Raw genomic sequence first — 22,565 nt, forward strand, 5'->3', positions numbered from 1 at the left:
ACCAAATTGCCCCTTGATATTCTTTGATTAAACACAGATAACTTGGCAAGGTTTCAAATTCATGACGTCATCAGACCGGAAGTAACTTCTATGAGAATTTTGCAACAATCATATTTTAAAGTTTATTCTATCATTTGATCCATGTCGTAAATCTTAGCCCAAATAACGATACCATTACAATGTTCACCTTTTGCTTCCAAATACTGTGATGTCATCAAACTGGACGTTCGGTGTTATGAATACATATACTTATATTTTCCAAATTTTCATACGTTATTTAACTTAACAATGAACATCAACTCCGAACAAAATAAGTATTCACTTCCCGTTTTTGACTAATGACGTTATCAAGTAAGAAATAACTTGTATACGTGTGTACATATAAGGGCCCCCCCCCAAAAAAAAAATATTCGGTCTCTGGTCAGACCAAAGTTCCGGAATTGATGCGGCGGCGCGTTTTTTTTGGGGGGGGCCTTTTTTTTTCAAGCTTGGATTGTACAGACAAGGTGGGTACTATTTTGCTTTTGTTGTGTCCTCATATACATTGGGGTCCTCCATAATTTGCCATGGTGCCCTCCATCATTTGCCTTGGTGCAATTTCCCCATTCCTTGGTACAAAAATTTGAGGAGTTGCGGCAATAGAGGGCGCTGCTGTAGCTACCACGGACAATTTGAAGAAAAAAAAGGTTGACGCGCATGATTAAAATCGACGCGCGCGCTGACCAGAGACCGACTAATATTTTTTTTGGCCTAATGTTTACTGAAATTTATCACACCGTTAAAAATTTATTTTTGAAACAAAATAATTAATTGTACTGGAAAAGATTTAATGTCTTTATTCTCTGTCCTTACATAAAAAAAGTCATAACTTAACTGGACAGTGTTTCATAAAATAGTTGTCTACCCGACCACTCTGCGTTTGTAAAAACAAACGCAAAATCTCTCGTTAAATGTTGCTATCATTGGCAGAAAAACCTTCCTGTATATAAAAATTACATCGAAAAATAAAATTGTTGGATATGTATTATTTTTTTAAACATTTAAAATTGGTTGCCTGACGAGTGACGACCAAAGGATGCATGTAGAAGGTAAAATACAGACCCATTGGTAAGGGCACTTTTTTAAAATTCTTGTCAGTTAACATTTTCCCCAACAGCAAGTTATGGTAACGCAGTCGTCAACAAAAGGCCCACGGTCAAGTTGGTTTAGAATAAAATCTGGACAAGCAGTACTGGCCTTACTGTTCTTCAGTCCAGCTTTAAAAAAGACGTGCATTCAATTAATTATTTGGAATATCAACCCCCCCCCCCCCCCCGAATAAAAACCAACTACAAAAAAAGAAAATACATTTATTTATCATTTATTCACAAGATACAGGCCTTTACAGGGGAGAAATTCCATGTTTATTTCAGTTTCCCTCACTTTTCGTATAAACTTTTCCCGGGCCTTTGAAAAAAAAAATGCCCAAATAAAATCCAGCTCCGAAAAAGCCCTTCCAGAGAATGATTGACACCGGCATTGTTCAAATTGATACAATGTCGCTCTCGTTGTTACAAAGTATATGCGGTTGGGTTCAGCTGTAGGCCATCGAACTTTAAATCCTTTGATGACTTGCCCCCAGTAATTGGAAGATTCTTAGATGATAAACAGCGATGATAGTATCTCAGCCAATGAAATGAGCCGGTTCCCGGCAAATAAATACGCCATTGGTTGCTTTCATCACGGGTCCGTCTGCTTTCATGAATATGACGTTCCTTCCACCAAGTGCAACTTCAGGTTGCCTAGAAATAATGTTGCTATAGGAGGCTCCCCTGTGATGCCAGGGCTGGGACTGCCGGTTGCGTAGCTTTTTGTAAGAAAGCTTACAAAGTTTGATGAACACAAAGCAGTAGTATTCCCAATAAAAAATGGATTAAAAAAAAGTGAACTATAGATTTTAACTGCACACCGATCTTTCTAGACATCCACCATCTTTGATGACCTTTGAACCAGTGTTGGGAAGAGTCCCATACACGGGCGCCACATATATGCCGCCAAAGGAAACATGTCAACTCCTACCTTTGTCAACTTGTATCTTGGGCAACTCGTACCTTTAACTCATTGTACCAACTCATACCTTCTCCAAGTTGTACCTTTGCCAAGTACCTTTGCCTATTGTCATCGCCTACGGCATCCGTCTGTCCGGATGTCCAGGCAGCTTAGTTTCCGGATGATAACTAGAGTTAGAAATGATGTTTGGGATTGTAACTTTGGAAGGGGTTGCCCTTAGGAGTAGGCAAGTTGGGATTGGTTTTGAGGTCCAAAGGTCAAAGTCACCATGGTGAGTTTAATGTACAGTAAACGGTTTTTGGATGATAACTTGAGTTAGAAATGAGATTTTGGTGTCTAACTTTGGTAGGGGGTTGCCCTTGGGAATATGCAAGTTGGGATTGGTTTTGGAGTCAAAAGGTCAAAGGTCAAGCTCACAAATAAAGGTAAATGGTTTCCGGATGATAACTTCAGTTAGAAATCACATTTTGCTGTTTAACTTCCGGTAGGATTGCCCTTGGGTACAGGCAAGTTGGGTTGGTTTTGGGGTCAAAAGGTCAAAGGTCAAGGTCACCATTGTGAGTTTAAAGGTAAATGGTTTCCGGATGATAACTTCAGTTAGAAATCACATTTTGCTGTTTAACTGCGGTAGGATTGCCCTTGGGTACAGGCAAGTTGGGTTGATTTTGGGGTCAAAAGGTCAAAGGTCAAGGTCACCATTGTGAGTTAAAGGTAAATGGTTTCCGGATGATAACTTGAGTTAGAAATGAAATTTTTCCTGTCTAACTTAGGTAGGGGGTTGCCCTTGGGTACAGGCAAGTTGGGATTGGTTTGGGGGTCAAAAGGTCAAAGGTTAAGGTCACCGTGGTGAGTCAAAGGTAACTGGTTTCCGGATGATAACTTTAGTTACAAATGAAATTTTGGTGTCTAACTTAGGTACATGAAGGGGGTTGCCCTTGGGTACAAGCAAGTTGGGATTGGTTTGGGGGTCAAAGGTGAAGGTCATCGTGGTGAGTTAAAGGTAAATGGTTTCCAGATGATAACTTCAGTTAGAAATGAGATTTTGGTGTCAAACTTCGGTAGGGTTTGCCCTTGGGTACAGGGAAGTTGGGATTGGTTTGGGGGTCAAAGGTTAAGGTCACCGTGGTGGGTTGAAGGTAAATGTTTTCGGATGATTACCTGAGTTGGAAATGAATTTTGTGGTGTCTGACTTAGGTAGAGGGTTGCCCTTGGGTACAGGCAAGTTGGGATTGGTTTTTGGGTCAAAAGGTCAAAGGTCAAGGTCACCGTGGTGAGATAAAGGTTAATGGTTTCCAGATGATATTTTGACTCTGGCTGAGGGGTTTCAACAGCAACGTTGTTACTTTCCATGGCGCAAGCGAATTAAGCCGCAGCCTTTGCGTGCATTGCACTCGTCAGTCAACGTACCGGTAGCAAACCGTTCAAGGTGACATTGTTTTGCCAGGCTGCGCCTGCACTTGCCAGTCAACGGTGCCATCCGTGCACAGTTGCATTGATGCAGTTCACCGTTTTCAAAGGCATTATATACACGTAGGCTTAAGTACTTACAAATATTACAGGGCTAATTTTTCACACGTGCACATATTAGGGGCTAAGTTTTCGACCTCTATTCTTAGTCTCTATTTTCATCAGAACTAGCATTATCACTATTTTATTTTTGTATTTAATACAGATGATTCTCAGATCCTGTGGTTTTCTGATAATCATTATTTTGTGCTGAGACAATCACTTCCCAGGTAGCAAGCCCATATGGGTGGCATATGGGTGGCATATGGGCCCCATCGGGGCCAATATATGGGTCCCATATGGGAGGACCCATATGGGCCCCAGATAATTTTGCACCCAAGATTCTTATGGGACCCATATGGGCCAGCCCAGATAACCCATATGGGTTAGCTGTGGAGCCCATCTGGGTAAAATGTGGGTTGTCCAAAATATATTAATCCTAATCTTAATCCTGAATTTTAATCCTGAATATTACCTTATTACATTCTCATCCACCATAATGTCCAAATCACATTATATTTCCATTTATATTTATATTTGCATACCTTAGTCACATTCCTCGCTAATACATCTCACAATGCTCCATCCAACTTTCCAACTCCTAATTAATCCCTTAATCCTCCCAAATAGCATCTACAACCATAATATACCCCGTAATCACATCCCCTATACCCGTAATCATATCCCCATAATCATCCCTCCCTCTCTATCCTTTCTAATTATATCTTTTGTGTGCACACGTCCTATATATATGCCCAATAATTTCCATTTTCTAAATCACAGTTAGCAAATTTTCAAGCTCCGCCCACAGCTTTGTTTCACAAGTGAGCATGCTCAGTTACGTAATAAATATTCATGACTTTTTGCATACCAACTCTTAATGATCAACAAGACATTTTCTAAACAACTTCTTCAGCTTATAGTTATAACTCTTGACTTACACCATCGATCTTGTGAATACTTTCCCTTTCCTTAGACAATTCAATGAACAACAACTTGGCAGTGTGCACAACCTCGTTTGACCTTAACTTCCGGCTCTACCGGATGTTCGAAATATGATCAATTATTTCTCTTATAACTGTTCAACAATATCACCAATTGTGTTCATACTTTGCAATGCGATGCTATCATAGATCAACATTTGAGAACTGTACATGACCTCCTTCGACATTTACTTCCGGCTCGACCGGAAGTTCAAACTTAGATCAGCTTTTCCCCATGTAACACCCATATGGGCCGGCCCATATTCTGCCCACATAAGTTTGCCAAGGTTGTTCCCATGTGACACCCACATGAGCCCACCCGTATTCAACCCACATTGGATTGCCGCTTTTCCCCATATGACATCCGTAATGGGCCAGGCGGTGTTCTGCCCACTTGGTTTTGCCCACGGTTTTCCCATGTGATACCCTTATAGGCCAGCCAGTATTCCGCGAACATGGGTTTGCCCAGCTTTTTCCCTAATGACACCCCGGTGGGCCAGCCCGTATTTTGCCCACACACCCGGTTATTACCATTTACCCCCATATGGGTCAGTCTGTATTTTGCCTACATGGAGTTGCCCAGTATTATGACACCCATACGGGCCATCCCGTATTTTGCCCACACAGGCTTGCCCAGGTTTTTTCCATTATGACACCCACATGGGCCAGCCAGCACTAGTATTCCGCCTACATGGGTTTGCCCAGGTTTTTCCCCAATGACACCCATATGGGCCAGCCCGTATTTTGCCCATTATGAGCGTGCCCAGGTTTATCCCATATGACGCCCTCATGGGTCAGCCCGTATTTTCCCCATATGGGTTTGCCCAGGTTTTTCCCCAATGACACCCATATTTTGAAGAAAAAAAATCAAAGTTTCCGATTTTTTTTGTCTCGCCTGAACAAAGTTCAGGAAAGAGACCATGCAATCACTGTGTCTGTTCGTATACATGTCCATCAGTATGTGTGTGTGTGTATGTGGTATTTTGGTTAAAGTTTCGAAAAATTTGTATCATTTCAACAGTTGAAGTCCAATTGGAACCAAACTCAGGTCACAGATGCATCATGGCAACATTCATATGATAATGATGTGAAAGGTCACATACCAAGGTCAAAGGTCATCTGTGGTCAAGTTGTAAAATAGGCTGAAAATGTAAAATTGGTCTCATCTGAAACAGAAGAGACGTTGGGAGGGAATAACAAAAAATACAATAAGTACATGTAAATAAGAAAATCAAAACAAAAATAATTACAAAAACTTCTTGGCAGAAAAAAGTAAGAAAGATTCCAAAATTCTGTTTAAATAAGTGGGGGGTGATTTAAAAATATAATTATATTGTAATTAATTCAGTTTCAATAGTTAAAAAAATGTAGCTAAACAGATTTGAATTAATCAATAACGTTTCCAAACAAATTTTCTTAAAAATACAAGTCCCCATTATTATCATTGAATAGAACTTTTTAAAGTAAAAAGTGTAGTTTGTTTTAAAACGTATTGGGTGCCAATATAAAAATATCATTAATTATATCAGTTTAAATCTTTGAAAAATGGAAGCTAACCAATTCAAATTAATTAATTAATTAATCCCAAACAAATTTCAAAATAAATATTTTTGACATCTGCGAACATAATTTTTTGAAGATCACCTGTCGATGCATGTTCCTTCTTGCTCAGAGGTTTCTGGATTATCACTCTCAATTAATGATGTGCAAACCTGACCCGAAACAGGAACCGACCCGACCCGAAACCAATTTCGGGTTGGGTCAGGTTTTTTTGTCAATCTTTTTAGTCGGGTCCTGTCGGTTTAGCCATCTTTTGAATAAAACGAAAAAAATGTGGACAACGTGCGTACTATCTAGTTCTCACGGTATTAATTTCTCCACTCGGATTGGCCGCAATAGATAGATTGTAAGTTTTTATGATACCGCGTGGTGATACCATCATAATTGTTCAATAAGCGGAGTTACTCTCGATCAACCCACTGAATATCAGAAAGAGAGCCGATGGTTTACCTTTTGCAAAATGATTCATATGACACGTGGGTAAGGGCAGGCACAAAAAAGGTGATCACTTTTTCGGGTCGGTTCGGGTTCGGGTCGATTTTACATTATTTTTTGTCTTGTCGGGTCGGGTCAGTTGAGGGTCGGATTCGGTTTATATCTCTAATGTTTCGGGTCAGGTTGGCCTGGTCAACCCGACCCGATGCACATCATTACTGTCAATGTCAACAGACCAGTCCTTGTCCAATCCAAAACCTAAAGAGGACATAGGCTATAGAATTTATGAGAAAATACTGTTTATATAAGAAATGAAAATGTGCATGCCATTAAAAAAAAAGTGTACGGTACATGCCACGCACCGGCCGCGTACACACGATGTCACTGTGCACGAACCGCCACGTTGACCCGCCGCTGCTCGCAGAGGCCTGACGACTCAAAGCGGGAAATCACCCTGCGCTTTATTATATGTCATCGTAGCACACAGTCCCGTTTTGGTCCCTAATTAAAGTGTCCCTAATTAAAGCGGTGTAATAACACGCAGGAACGATTCCTGCATCCTCGGCCCCATGCATGTATGTCGCTTCCAATAACCGACTTCAATACTCTGCAAGCTCCTTGTGCACAAACCATGGAGCTTGGTACCAACATTGGATGGAACACTCTGATTGGCTAAGAATCAGGAGGATATGAATATTTATATTATTTACGCATCTCGTTCGGTGCACGTGCTAGGTTTGATCCGATCCCATGGGTGTTATACCGGTATTTCACTGACGTGTGTGGCAAATGCTTCTAGCTCACCATACAACACAACTTGGATTGAATCAATTGCTTGAGAGGTCAAAAGCTAATTCCCGGGGTCGTTTGGAATCCATGCATCATTATATTCCTTTTTGAAAAACAAGATTTGGACATTATATTTTCTATTTTACCACTGAGTGTAATATATCATTCGAAAAAGAGAGAGAAAAAAAAGAGATACATTGATCAAGCATGCTGCGAACTTCATCCCCACTCTAATAATGGATGCTTCCCAGCGATACAGCCAAGTTATCAGTGGCCCTCTTTATGGAAACGTAATGTGCATTTTGCTAGGCGCAAAAAATGAATAACCATCCGAATTCATATTAGTCAAGTCGTTGTACCTGTTGGATGCCGGATGTAAACACAATGTAGGATGCCAGCTAGCGCTGTGCTAGTAAATATTGGGGATCTTGTCGGACTTGATTTGAAGTCTACCATATCACACTATTTCACACTATTTCAGTGGAAAGGTCCGTTGCTAGGGTAGCGGAGGATAAAATCACGATTGGAACTATTTTGTCACTTGATAATCACTCAGGTAGATACTTAAAGCTATAATCCATCATTTGTAATTAGTGCATTTTGTTCATTTGAAGCAACAAAAGTGTTCAAAATCTAATGAAGGATACTGAGCAACTAACCTGATGAAGTTTCAGCTAAGCTTCAGCTGTACATTCCGAGAAAAGCAGCATTCTAAGATCTCAATTTCAAATCAAAAGTTACTGAATCATGTTTTGAATTGTTTTGAATTGCAGCTATACGCGGCATCGCGCACTGATCCGACGAATTATAACAACCGCGCGCGCGTGTGCGTCGTTCCAATACTTGTGCGCGCTGCGCTGAATAACAAAACGAACTACTAATTTAAATTTTCCTACGGTGCTTCTTAAGAATCACCGTTGGAAATACCTTCTTTCGTTGATTACTTCAAAATGACAGCTTTCCAGAAAGAATAATTTCACAGGGAGTTTAGTTCCCTTACAATCTTTCAACCAAGTTTGTTTTTCAACAGTAATTACGCCAGTTATTTTTCGGATGGCTGCAAATGATGGACTATAGCTTTAACTGCTTATTAGCAAACAAACGTTGCATTCTGTACCTTCAGAGGTCTAGTTAACATGTGGACTGGGACCGTAACTGCATAAAAACATGCAAAACTAGAGGTTGTATAAACAACCACACGGTGTTGGGCCATGGATTACCGCAGACTTTGCCACACACATCAACTCAAAATATGCATGTTTAAATCCATGTTTGAATTTTTCAACTTGCCGCCAGAGGGCGCTCTAACATTTGATGACGTCACCTGTAAAATGTTTGTACAGTACTGGCCACACAGACACTCACATCTTTGAAAGCAAGTTCGCATCTTCTGCCAATTTCAAATAATAAGGCACTTCCGGTTTCGACCGGAAGGAAGGGTCAAGTGATTTTGCACTTAATACCAAAAATGAAGACCCTGCAATATTGTATCGATTGCTAAAAAAAAAAAAAAAAAAAAATCTGTAGCAGTTGATTTTATATTGATTTTCAAAGATTAAATCTAGAAATCTTTGATTGCTTGTAATATGATACTTGATGACGTCATTGTGACGTCATTACCAGAAAGTTCAAGAGCTATTTTAACTGTGCTATAGTTAGCCAAATCTTGATTATATCTATCACGGTTGATTTTTTAGCAATTTTTGAAGGTTTAAAGGTCTTTTTATTGTAACTTCCGGTCTGATGACGTAATCAATTTTTTTTCGCGCACAGGTGTTGTCTGCATTATGGTCATCATGAACATTAATTTTGAAGCGATTACCGCAAACTTCGCCACAGACATCAAGTGAAAATGCGTTTTTCGCGTTTTTTAACCTGCTGCTAGAGGGCGTTCCAACTCTTCATGACGTCACCAATTATTTCAACACCGTTGAAAGCAAGTTCATATCTTTTTCCACTTTTAAATTATTAGGCACTTCCGGTTTCGACCGGAAGGAAGGGTCACGTGATTTTACGCGCACAAGATAAAATGAAGATCATATATTATCATGTCGATTCCCGCAAAATTCAAGTTGCGGTCTCTGACGGTTGATTTTATATTGAATTTCAAAGATTAAATTGAATATTTTTTGAAGTGACGTCACGTGACCCTTGATGACGTCATGATGACGTAATTGCAAAAAAGCACATCTTCAGTTGGTTGTGCATTCATGTATTGACAATTGAAGTTCATATATGTTTTCATTTTGACAAACAGTTCCGGAGAAGAATGTGTCTAGAAGAATAATAAAAAAAAATAGTAAATTCTTACAATAACAATAGGTGTTGGGCTGAGGCCCAACACCTAATTACTACTGACTTTTTTTTACTACCCATTTGGCTAACTACCGCCTACGCAACATGTACCTTAAAATGCTATAGTTACAAGCATATCTCCTGTGAAATTTGAGATCTTAAATCCAATTTTTAAGCAAGTTAATGGCAGCTTGAAGTTCACCCATTTCGTTCTAGAAAGCTTGTGTGCTTCGCAAAGTATTCTGGGTCAAATGTAAAAAGTACTTGCAGCTTACTTGTTTTTTAATCGTTGGCCAAATAACATAGCGGCCTCTATTGACAACATACATTATACATATTGCAAGTCTGAGGTTGTAACAACAAGAGGGCGCTGTTTCACTTACGCGACCATATATGAAAATGTCACAGCTGAGGACTTTTTTGTTTGTATTATCCACAATTCATTACAACACACATCAACGTGATGTATCATTATTCGGATTTAAGCAACACTCTGAAAAATATAATTAACAACTAAAATTTTGAGGGTGCGATGCTCACAACAACAACTTAGCAACACAGAAGTTTTAGAGACTTTGAGCAAACTGTGGTGAGTAAGAAGCTTACATACATGTATGTACATAAATTAATGTACGCGGCGCTGCTTTTTTTACGCAGCACAAGCTTTTGCACAATATACCGGTACATGCCTTAATTTTTGGGACTTTCATACAAGTAGTATTGAGAGTCCCAAAGTTTTGGACTAGGTAATATGTAATTTCAGGCGAAATTGGGACGGCTTTTAAGTAGAAACAAACAAGATGGAGTCCATATTCCTGTAATCTGCTTGAGGTCATGGGTCATGATACTCGTGCTTTCCACTTTGCCAAAGTGAACTGATTGGGCCCAATTCTCACTGTGATTACTAGACAGCTGCCTTGACCTGATGAGCACTATCAGCTGCGAATTTGGATAAGAATCGGTCTAAAAGACAGCTTCAAATGACATCGCAATATGTGAATTCTCTAGTCTGTTTAATATAATTTTTTTTAATTGTTACAAATAACAGATGGGTTGGAGATGAGGAGGTGTCGGTCTGTATTGGGTGCGACAACAAATTCAACCAGTTACGGAGAAAGCATCATTGTAGGCAATGTGGACGAGTCTTGTGTGCAAAATGCTGCAAAGAAAAAGTTCCACTCCCCCACCTGGGCCTAGAAGAGCCAGAGAGAGTCTGTGACTTGTGTCTGCCAATATCGGAACTCATCACCAAAGCCCGCTCCAAAATCACAGTATGTACATTGTTATGTTATTGGTCAGCATTACTACTAGGTAGCAGTTTGGGTGACTTAGACAAAGTTGCTGTATATTGCTTTCAGTGGTGTAGCAAAGCAAGCCTCCTATAAACATCCATTTATAACACTAACAGATTTCATTAAAGAAACAATAAAGCGTATACTGTGTTTAAATACAGCTTATGAAATTCTCAGACTTCTTGAGGGTTATCATAAAAATCCACATAGAACACAACCATGTCAGGTGCCCTGACTTACGGTACCCCGCCTATGGGGTTAGTTGAAACATGTTGTGGGGTTATAATAAAAAAAAATTACATATTTATTTGTGTTCAAGTTAATAAAAACTTTTGAAGCACTGTAGCATTAAATCAAACAAATAAACAAATCTGTAGATGGTGTTCAGGTATAATTTGGGGCATGAACTGTTTTCCAAACAATATGAGGCATCAACTATTTTTACCCCTCAGCCGAGAAGCTTGAGGGGTATTGTCATCGCCTATGGCGTCCGTCCGTCCGTCTGTCCGGGCAGCTTAGTTTCCGGAAATTGAAACTTCCATTCTCATGTCGGAGGCAAAGCACTCATGGTGGTACCGCTAAAAAAAAATAGCGGTACCGCTATTATCACCGGCGTTTTAATAATGAGATCCTCCCTAAAGGGGTCATTCTTCAGCAAGTGTCTACTTTTGGCCTTTTGAAAGTTTTGAAATTTTTTTTTCAAATGTAGAATTTCTTGCATGAGATGTGATCATTATGTTGTACGGCAACTATAATTAGCGCACGGCGCGATCTTTAGGGGAGTTTAAACTATTTTTTCAACATTCAATTTTCAGTGTTGTAGCATAGGAAAAAATGCAAAAGTCATATCCATCTCACCTTTTGTGACGGAAATGACAATATTTGAATGAATGTGAAGCTGAGTAAATTCAAGTGAAAGCTTTTAAAGTATGAACATAGAATAATAACCAGTGAATAGAGGGGCTTTTAACATGATAAACCCTATTCATTATCATCCTTATTTTATTACCATTATCGACTAAAGAAAACATCAAGAAATCATTTCTGTCACGGTAAAACGTGACGGAGCTGACTGTGATGGAGCTGACAAAATTAAAAATCAAACTCTTATAGCGCCATCTACAGTTTGTTTAAAGCATGAACACCACATGCACTTGGAAGTTTACACAATATTGATCATATTCATGAATACTTTGTTAGAATAAAATATATATAAGGCATGTTTTAAAGCGTTCGGAGATGATGCCAAATAAAGGTACGCACCTGTAATTTAGCTAAAATCCTAGGTTGATGGGTTTTTATTCATGATACCTGGAGAAAATTTGAACATAATGCACCGTCGTATCTCGCGCGTGTACAAAGACCGAAGCAGTGTTTCTATTCAGTTTTTATCAACTATTGAGGGCGCTGCAAAAGTTTGTGACGGTATCTGACTGAAATCCTCGGGCCAAACATTTTCCGACAAAAACAATAAAAGTTAGGACCTAATTGGTCTATCATGTCATATTTTTAAGGATTGAATAGATTTAAGTAATAAATACCTATCGTTTAAGAGTATTTACATGAAGAAAAGTCCCTCCAACAAATATGATCGGACTTTTTACATAGTACGATCAGGACATGTGGGTTTTCTGAAGGTCAACATCAAACATCAAAAAATAATGAATATAAACTTTATTCTCTAGCTTTTTATGATCACTTATTATCAGAAATATTTTTATTAACATAAATCCACAAAAATACATATCATGAATGTATGCATATTCCGTCTATACGGTGTCAAAGTATCAGGACATGAAAGTAGACACTTAACGAAGAATGATCCAAAGTTGGACAATAGTGGTATCCCATAAACCCAATATGTAGAGGTGTGTGCGTGTATTGTTATATGGCACCGCAATGGAACACGTGTTTAAGTGTAACTTGTCGCACTTCTGGTAAGATGATAAGTGGTTTTTGTGATTTATGTTTTTCTTTATTTTGACGCTGGATTTCCAGCAACTACCCCGTATGCGAATACATGAGATGATTATTCAGTGCTTGGTCATGGCGGTTCATATTTTACATTAGACAAAGAGCTGCATAGTGCGGCTACATTCTCCAAAAGTTTGGAGTCCCAACACCAAATATAACTCATATAAATCCAGTGACAAAATAACGAAAAATGCCTGAAAAAGATAAGCCATCGCTTTGGTTGTTCCAAGGCGTTCATTGAGCCCCACCTGATTTGCATAGTGTAGCCTAGCCTAGCTGCGCGAGGTCCCTGTTCGCGCTTAAGCTTGACACAGTATTGTGAGTGCATTGTTCATAGCCAACCATTGATCATCGCACTCTATTACCAAAAACCTTGACCAATGCTAGTATTTGCCTTAATTTGTAGCTTAGTAATAAAAGAGCATAATAGTGATAAATGTACTCCGAACTTCACAAGACAAACTTACCTCTCTTACTCCAACAGTGTTGTACCACCAGTCCTGTAGGGAATATGATGGAGTGCTGTTGCTAATACCTACCACTAGGTAGCATTATTTCATAAAATTAAATAAACTTTTGTCAGAAAATCTGAATGTTTTAACATACCTTGCACTCTAACTAACCGCACTCTCCCCTACTCACCTTTGCCTTTTCCAGATTACTTACATGATCTTTCTATTCCAATGTCACAAACTAATATGTGGTCATTGGTTGTGAACTTGGGTCTTCAGTTCTTAAAATGGTCTTTAGGTTTCAACCATGTAAAAAGAGTGAGTAGCATACACGTAATACCAGCCAAATTATGTTCCAGATGTGCCTTTGGATGTCAGTTATTGTCAAGATACATGTAATATCTCTTTTGTTTTACTTCTGTAGCAGTCAATCTTTGTATGAAAGGTGCTTCTGGTGAAAAATGTCAACTGGTTTACAAACATACAACTGACTTACAAACAGACTCCTTACATGAAGACCATCTCCTTGTATCAGTAGACGCAAAGACCATTACTAATCATAGTTCATACAGTCATCTGTGGTTTCCTCAGATGACATAAAATTGTCAATTGTCTTGTTTATCAAAGACATGCACTACGCTTCAGTGTTACACGGCTGGCAAACATTTGGGCAGTTTGGTAGGAAAATAGAAATGGATTTTGTGTGTTAACTTTATACCTGTTGTTTTACCTATGTAGTATGTTGTGTTTTTCCTAGGCATTTCAGATAGAAGCAGCGAATGGAATCTCCAAAGGTGTCCAAGAGCCCGAGACCATTATTCAAATGGTTGAACTGGGCGGCCTTCAGACTTTGATCTATCTGACAAGGGTTAACTCAAGTGATCAGGTCAAAAGGTCATGTGCCTCTGGTCTACATACCCTGGCTACACATCAGCCATTACTGCCAGTATTAGCAGAGGCAGGGGCCATCAAAGCTTTATGCAGGTGAGCCAGTAACAGTATCATTAGTAGGATTGCACGGTCTGTATATGCAGGTCTTTACTCTTTACAATGTAAATGAGTACCTTTTGTGTTTACATGTCATCTAGCCATCGAGCAGGAGGTGGATAGGGCTGGCCAGAACTATTGAAGATTATACAATGCTTGAAAAAAATCCCTGTCATCTGATTAGTTGGTTGTTAAAACACAATGAAAAGACACCAAGGCTGGTAAGAGGTACCCTTGATATGGCGGTCATTCAGTGGAGTTTGCTATATTAACCCTAACGATCCCCAACCAGGCAAATTCCAACACCAGGGTTTGTTGGAATCTGTTAGGATGAGTACTGTACTAGTAAACTGACCGTGCTTTACGTGGGATTAGGCATACCACAAATAAACAGAGCCCAACTGTTTATGTGCACTGTTTACAATATGGTGTTGGGATTTGCAAGGATGAGGTAAATCACCCTAGGGGTTAGGGTTAAAAAGTAAAATATCCTTTTTATAGAAAGGTTGGCAACTGCACAGCAATGCTCAAATCAAAATTATAATGCAATACATATATATATCATAGTTGAGGCATTGTACCAAACCAGACTCTGTAATGTGTTGATGGTGCAGCTGCAGTGATGAAAAACCCTTTGGTTCATTAGATTACATTTATTTTGTTCTACATTCTGGGGAAAATAAACATACAGTTTATTGTTCCATACTTCCTGCTAAGCTTGTGCTGTCCTATATATTCTTTACAAAGAATGGCACAAAGATATGTACTTCATAAAAATGTTTGTATGCCATTTTGGATAAGATACGTTGCTGAATTCTTGAAAACAATTGGTTTGTTTTTCTTGCAAGTTATCAAAGAACATTAGGTCCAGAAAAGGGGTGTTTTTTGTATACTGCAAAAAGCAGAAAAGTCCTATTTCTGTTCATTGATGGATGTACTTGTACATGAAGCTCTACTTTTCGTTTAATCTATTTTTTAACATTAATCTTGCAGTATTCTGACCAACGTCTTGGAATCTCAGGAGAGATTGATTGTCGATGGACTCAGTGCCTTAATGCTTTTCTGCAAAAATTCAAGCCTGAAAACCAGAGGTATTGAGTGTTAAAATGTGTTAAGTGGGCTGAAAATGTGGATATATTGTGACCTAAATCCTTGGCATGCAGCTGTGTGTCTACAGAGTGGGAAAAAAAATGAAACCAAAAAAGCAGGACCAATATTGACTGCTGCAGAAGTAAAACAAAAGAGATACTTCATGTATCTTGACAATAACTGACATCCCAAGGAAACACAGGATGCAAAGTTTCTCCTGGGTGATACAAAGTATCCTGTTGGATTAAACTTAAAGGGAATATACAACATTTGCAAACATCAGAAAACAAAACTACCAAATTATTATGAAATACCTTACTGGACTGTTAGTGAATGACAGTCTAAAGCATCCTGTAAAATCATGGCACCTGGTGTGCTGTCATTTCCAAGAAAAGTGGTATTTTTGTATCAGTTTCCAACGCTGGTCGGCCGACCAGCGTTGGAAAAACCTGACCTATTTCAACTACTGCCCCCAGTGTTTGCAATTGGTTACACGTCCGTGAATGGTACTAGTCAGCTAGACTGGTTATCTGACCTTACAATTCCTTGATGTCCATAAATTGCTCTGTTTCATCTTAAGTGGGGTCAGGGTACCAGACTACAGGAATATGATTGTTTTTCTTGGTTTTTCCAGCATCTACGGACACAAAACTTCATAAAAGTTAGTGAAACAATAATTGCTGTCAAATACTAACCCCCCAAGCCATTCATTTCTGAAAATTACAGGAAAAGCAAATGTTGTATATTCCCTTTAAGGGCCTGTCAGCAGTCACAGCTGTAGTCAAATACTTGTCTTAATTCAAGAATATTGAAATTGAAGGTGATATGATACTTGGAGGCAAGCAGATTGAGCCCCAACTTTTGAGTGAAGTGGCAGTATGCATATATGGACAGAGACTAGCTTACCCAAATCCCTTTATGCATATTTCATGAAACATACAGACCATTTTGACATCGTTTGAACTGTTTTCCTGGTTAAGAGTTACATTCACTGTAAAGGTCAAAGTATAATATGTCTGACCATTTGTTATTCCCCAAGCAAGTGATTGGGACATATAGATATGGAAATATGACACAAAATTTGCATTAATTAAAGTGGCAACTCATGTAAAGCTCTACTATACCATGAAATTTTACAGCTAAATGTGTCTAATACTCTGGTTTTGTAAACCCTTTTCAATTTTACCACTTGCGGGTGCCCCCCCCCAAAAAAAAAAACAATGATAGGTGGTTCCCTCTTACAGTCTCACTGGAAAACAATGAAGCGTAAAAAAAAAAAAAAAGTGTAGAACATGATGTCACTTGTAGTAGTTTCGCGAACCATGCGTTCTGCTCCATTGATCATGGTTACTGTCAGTATAGAGAGAGTGTTCCATTCCTGTAAGATGTGTGTGTCTGTGATTTCAGAAATGCTATGGGATTCATTCTTGTGCTTTCAAGCAAGAAATCTTGATGGCTGAAGTTATGAAACAAAACAGACCTATTTTCAATATTCAGATTCAGATATTTGTGACACCGAAAAAAAAGTACTAGTCATTTAATCTGTCCCCTTTCCATTGAAATTTCTCAATTATACCATTAATTTTTAGTTATGATAAAGATAAAGAAATTCCACTCGCAAAACCTTTCAAACACAACCTATTTCTTTCAGCCAGATTTTTGTTTTGAGGGTTATGAGTGAAACAATTTATTGAACGTCCTCAACAATATCTTTTGGATGTTTTAAACTCAGAACCATTACTTTACAAATTGAATAAATCCATTGTAATCAAAATAATTCCTTTAAGGGGATCTTAAATCTTAGAGGAAAGAATAAATTTAAGAACCTCAAAACTTTTAAGAACCTCAAAAGTTTGATATTTAGCATTATTCACGTTAAAACAGACAATTTTAAACAGTTTAGACCTCAAAATAATTAGTGTTTGACAAAGATCGTTAAATTGTTATCATTCTGATTGTTGTCATTTTATTAAGACTTAGTTTCTATAAGCAATGAGGGTTCGCCTGGCCCGCTACGTGGTGGGAGGCGGCTTTGCCGCCTGTCACTTGCTTCGTGGTGAAGCTACTCGTGAACAGACATATACACATACACCATTTGATCACACCCAAGTTGTTAAAAGCAGACATAGAGACCTCAACAGAAATTGCATAAATGATATTTGAAACAATGAAACCTTACCAAGTGACTGGAAGGGGGATTTGATAGTGAAGCAAAGAAAGGTGACATTACTGACTGCGGAAACTAGACAGGGATATCATTGTTACCAATAGCTAGTAAAGTGCTGGGAAAAAGAATCATTCACAGGATTAAGACAGGTATTGATAAGAATCTCAGACCTGAACAAACAGGTCTTCAAGAAGGAAAGATCACAACAAAGCAGATCTTCATCTTGAGAAACATAATGGAACAATCCACTGAGTCCCAATCTTGACTTTTCTTCAATTTCATCGACTTTGAAAAGGCTTTTGATTTCATGATACATCATTATCTAGGGTCAGACAAGATTTGAAAGTTTGCAAAGTCAGCAAAGAGTTCAATATGCGATTGCACAATAAGGTTGTCCTGTTGTTCTATACAAACTGTTGGAAAGCCACCAGGAGATGCCTGAGGACGGGCATAGCTTACTGGCACAAATGTTAGATTTCCTGCTGTTATTCTTGTAACCAAACAGTTAAACGAGTTTCGTTTCACATGGTGCGACCGCAAATGCAAAACGCTCACAAGGCTCCTAACCTTGATTGTCTTTTGATGCAGCAATCCATGATGGTGCTTTACAGCCAGTACTTCAACTGTGTGGTATGTCGTCATCAAGTGCTATTGCCCTGTTGGCTGTTCAAACACTCAACCTCATAACAGAGGATGCAAAAAGCCACCAAGCCATCATTGAGGTTAGTTAATACATGATGACCATGATGTGCAGTCAGCAGGTCACAGAGAGTCTGTGAGTTCTTGGTAGTTCACCCTGAACCCATGTTACCACTGGGCTACGTCATGTATGTGTTGCATCATTACATCAGTATCAGCATTGAACGATTTCATCCCAGCCAAATTAAGCTTTGACATCTTAGTAATAACTTGTTTTCGAAGCTCTTAAAGGAGCACTAGGTCCTCAAATTCCCAAATTTGACAGGAAACCAATCTAATGTCTTGCCGTTCCTGAGAAAACACAAAGAAAACACGGTTGTTTACATCCGATGTAACGGAGTACGAATACGTTGTTCCTGTCGTTTCAGTCAATGTACGATATACACGTTGTGTGTACGTATACAGCACCATGCTCGCAAACAGCGATGACCAATAACCAATGCGAAAAATCAGGTTTCTTACACGTCCGTTAAAGCCGAACTCTTTACGGTTGAAACTAGCACCCAAACAGCTCGACTTTTTGGGGTCGCAAAAGTGGACCACAAAAGTCTTTCTCACACAAATAATACAGGAATAGCACAAAAACGCCCAGTTTTTAAAGGATATTTGTGTGGATGTATATATTCTTCTTTTAAATGTTCTTTCCGATTAACAGCATTTTGTTCAAAGCGCGTTTTGTAGCCCAATTGGGCTGTTCCAGGACGCAGTGTCCCTTTAATGAAAGTTTGTTGTAAATGCCTCACAAATGGTTTTCATGTAACTTAATTTGTCTCAACGAAATTTTGCCCATCAGTGTTCCTCAGAGGAATGTTCACAATTCAGTTAGGACCCAGGATTTATGTTTTCCCTGTGTTATTTTCGAGTTTAATAATAATAACAATAATAATTAATTCTGATATAGCACATTACATACTAAAAATCTCAATGCGCTTTACAACATTTATCATAACTGAAATGTTATTAGAATACATTTTAAAAATAGATAACTTTTCTAAATTGTTAGTTTTCTAGACATACAAAGGTTATTCCCGTTTGAATGAGACATCAACCAAACAAATTGGCCCATGTTTAGTTATCAAATTGTTACTTTACAATTTCAAATCATTGGCTGCCGGACAATTTTTCCTTTCCATCGGATCTGTATCAATAATGTACGGAGCCAGTCTGCTGGCATAGAGGATCTGTTTGTGCTCAAAACAAAACAAAATTTCAGAGGGTTGCAGACATCCAGAAAAGGAAAAAGGTTCATATTATTGGTTAAAACAAAACAAACAAGTTTAAAATGTATTAATAGAAAACAATACTAATTTGTTGAAGAGCACGGGAAATGCAACTTAACAGGAGTTGGCTGTATGGTCATATATTCATAATTAAACTTGCTTTTCCAACTAAATCTCTTTTAAGTTGTTGTAATTACAACCTCAACAGAAAGAAACAATTTTCATTTTTTTCAGCTAAAGTTGCTAAATACATTGCCCCATAATAGAGGCACCTTTTTTATAGAAAAGTTCACAAATAAACTTCACATCCAGCAACTTCAGACTTAGAATATGAGCTCTCAGACAATATCTTATCAAAAAGTGGTTTCTCTGATCCTTCTCATTGTCTTATGTTGTGAGCCTTGCAGTAGTGATGTGCACAGCAATTATTTGAAAACATAGCCAAATGAGCCAATTTGCACTTGCAGGATTTGCACACTCACTAAAAAAGTGCACTCTGATGACAAGTGAAATTATAAAAACCAACTCTTTCCCAAACCACTTTTCAATTTACTTTTGAAATCAGGACCTTATTAAAAACTGTAACTTTCCATGGTGGTAAATGAGAATGTTTTTATTGCCAAGCACTATTGACTGATTTTACTATTCAGAAAAATTATCAATTTATCATGCTGAACTTTTCTACTGTTTTTGTCTGTCAGAGCAACCATAATGCACTCGGAAAACTTCTGGCACTCACAGTTTCACCAGATGAACAGGTGAGTTGGACTGGGAGAGTGTAATTTTTTTTGGGGGGGGGGGGGTTACTTTGTAATGGACTTTAAAAAAAGGGGAAAAAATGGAAGATACTGAACCTTTACCATGACATCATACACAGACACTTTAATTTGTTTAGCCCTAACTCCCTAGGGGGTGTGCAAAATCGTACTGAAATTGGAGGATTCAGGACTGTCAGGGCTAATGCATTAATTTGTTGTAGGCCTATAATTAGCATCCCTCAGCAATTTGTGGAACACTTTATTTTCCTCAGCACCACCTCAGAAAAAATGAACCTTTACCAAAGCTTTCCCAAGAAATCCAATTGTAACAAATTGTTCAATGTTAATTACGTCATATTTTCTCCCAGTGTAATCTTGTGAAGCTGTTAATGTGAAACAGCTTCAATCAGTATCTTCCATTCAGTAGAATCTTGCTATAGTGAACACAGGAGGTACACAAAGGATTGTTCGGTACAGTGGTTGTTCTTAGTAATTATTTGCCATCAATACTTGGTATAATTGAACATACAAGTTTGGATCCAAACGGGATGTTCATTTTAGCCAAAACTGTACAGTGCAGTGATGTTTATCAAAGCATAGCACTGCTCTACTGTATTAATTTGTTAATTTCTGTATAATTTTTCAAATACTGTATACATCAGGAATATCATTTGAAATACATGTCATGAGTTGTTCAATCATCTGTCAATAGATTAATCAAAGCATTCTTATTTCTTGACTCGACAGATGCAAGAGGGTTCATTGAAGACGCTGGCCAAGCTATCTATGGGAACAGAATGGCATAGACACAAGATCATTCAGGTAAAAATGATATGCACTGTACACACTGAGAGACTTCAAATGATCAGAGGAATGCAGTTCTAAGGGACACCTGGACTTGCTGGTTTCCAAAGTATGTGTTCCAAAATACAGGTTTAGGTGTATACTACATCACCTTTCATCATGTTAAAAGCCCCCAGTTACAGCATTCCCAGTACCTAAACAAGGCAAAATAAATGCATTGTGATGTCCAGTTGTGCAGGTTTTATAGTTAACACACAGATTCACCAATAACTGTTCATATTATGAATTTCAGCGGAATAGATCTCTAGGTCATCTGAATGTTAACCCGAACCCTCCTCAATCCTCCAAAATCCCCCTGGCAGTTTTGGGGGAATTTGGAGGATCGAGACTGAATGGCAAAAAAAGTGTTGGTTGATTTTGAAGGATGCATTGTCTAGAGTTGGTAGGCTGTACCCAGCATTGTTTATGTTCAGCCATGCATAGTTGAGCCCTGCATTATGCTTGATTTATCCGCACTGCTTCTGAATGTCAGCAGCACTGCCTCAACCCATTAATGTTGTTTTGTGTTTTGAGGATTTTGAAGGATTTAGGCAATGGTCCCCCTCCACTGAACAAATTCAAGAAATAACGAATGATTCTGGAGGATAAAGGCTGAATCCAATTTTTACATGGTATCAATTGGAGGATTTTGCAGGATTGAAGATGGTTTCTAACCAAAGGGACCTAGGGGGTTAGGGTAAAGTGTGCTCATCCCTATCCCAGTGCAGCAGAATCGTTGTCATCTAATATTGTCAATATGCGTAAAGCACGTTAAATTTACGTGTTGCAAAAATAAAAATGTACCTTTAATTAACAATTTTCAGTGAATACAATGATGTTGTTTTATTTAGGAGGATTTTACAAGTGGAAAGATGATCCTCCGAGCCCTCAAGAACAGACCCAAGAATATCCAAGTCTTATGCAATGTCTTATGTCTGGTTGGTAACCTAGCAACTTGTGAGCAAGATCAGGTAAAAACAGCTGAAACTGCAAACTTTCTATTTATTGGACAGATGTGATAATTGTATTATAGTCAAGTCTTGAATTTGTGTATGTGGATAATAAAAAGTCTTTTGGTTTTTAAATCGCAAGAATGCTAAACTAACCTTTGCACTAGTATCCAGCTACTCAAACTCAAAAATGTACGTGAATGAGAATGGTACTTATTAGAGAGAGAGTTTTTTTAGAGTGTCCAAACATGTTGTGCTCAATTGACAATTGTGCAGTGATGCGTGACAGAAATGAAATGAAACTCCTAGGCATTGAGGCCAAAGATAAGGAAAATGGTGGCTCAGACCCATTCAGAGACGCTCTTTCTTATAGACTGACAATACCCGTAAATATGTACGGGTTTGGGTGTTTTCATCTTAGTGTTAATTTCCATTCTGTCAGGTTTGACAGGATTGGGTTGGGAAATTCAAATATTTTTTCGGGGGACCAATATAGTGGGTTTATCCTTTGGTGTGA

The 22,565-nt window shown here is 38.5% G+C and overlaps 1 protein-coding gene across 2 annotated transcripts in view; it reads left to right on the plus strand.

Moving 5' to 3' along the window:
* The window catches only part of LOC119731163, a 34,924-nt gene that overhangs the window by 2,362 nt on the left and 9,997 nt on the right, over positions 1–22,565 (plus strand). For both annotated transcript variants that reach the window (XM_038204213.1, XM_038204214.1), the window contains exons 2-8: positions 10,666–10,888; positions 14,093–14,319; positions 15,316–15,413; positions 18,167–18,300; positions 20,199–20,255; positions 21,003–21,077; positions 21,950–22,069. In XM_038204213.1, coding sequence (XP_038060141.1) covers positions 10,666–10,888; positions 14,093–14,319; positions 15,316–15,413; positions 18,167–18,300; positions 20,199–20,255; positions 21,003–21,077; positions 21,950–22,069 — 934 coding nt within the window. The remainder of the gene's footprint in view (positions 1–10,665; positions 10,889–14,092; positions 14,320–15,315; positions 15,414–18,166; positions 18,301–20,198; positions 20,256–21,002; positions 21,078–21,949; positions 22,070–22,565) is intronic.

Source organism: Patiria miniata, unplaced genomic scaffold (genome assembly GCF_015706575.1).
Source record: "Patiria miniata isolate m_02_andy unplaced genomic scaffold, ASM1570657v1 HiC_scaffold_23, whole genome shotgun sequence".
Taxonomy (NCBI): domain Eukaryota; kingdom Metazoa; phylum Echinodermata; class Asteroidea; order Valvatida; family Asterinidae; genus Patiria; species Patiria miniata.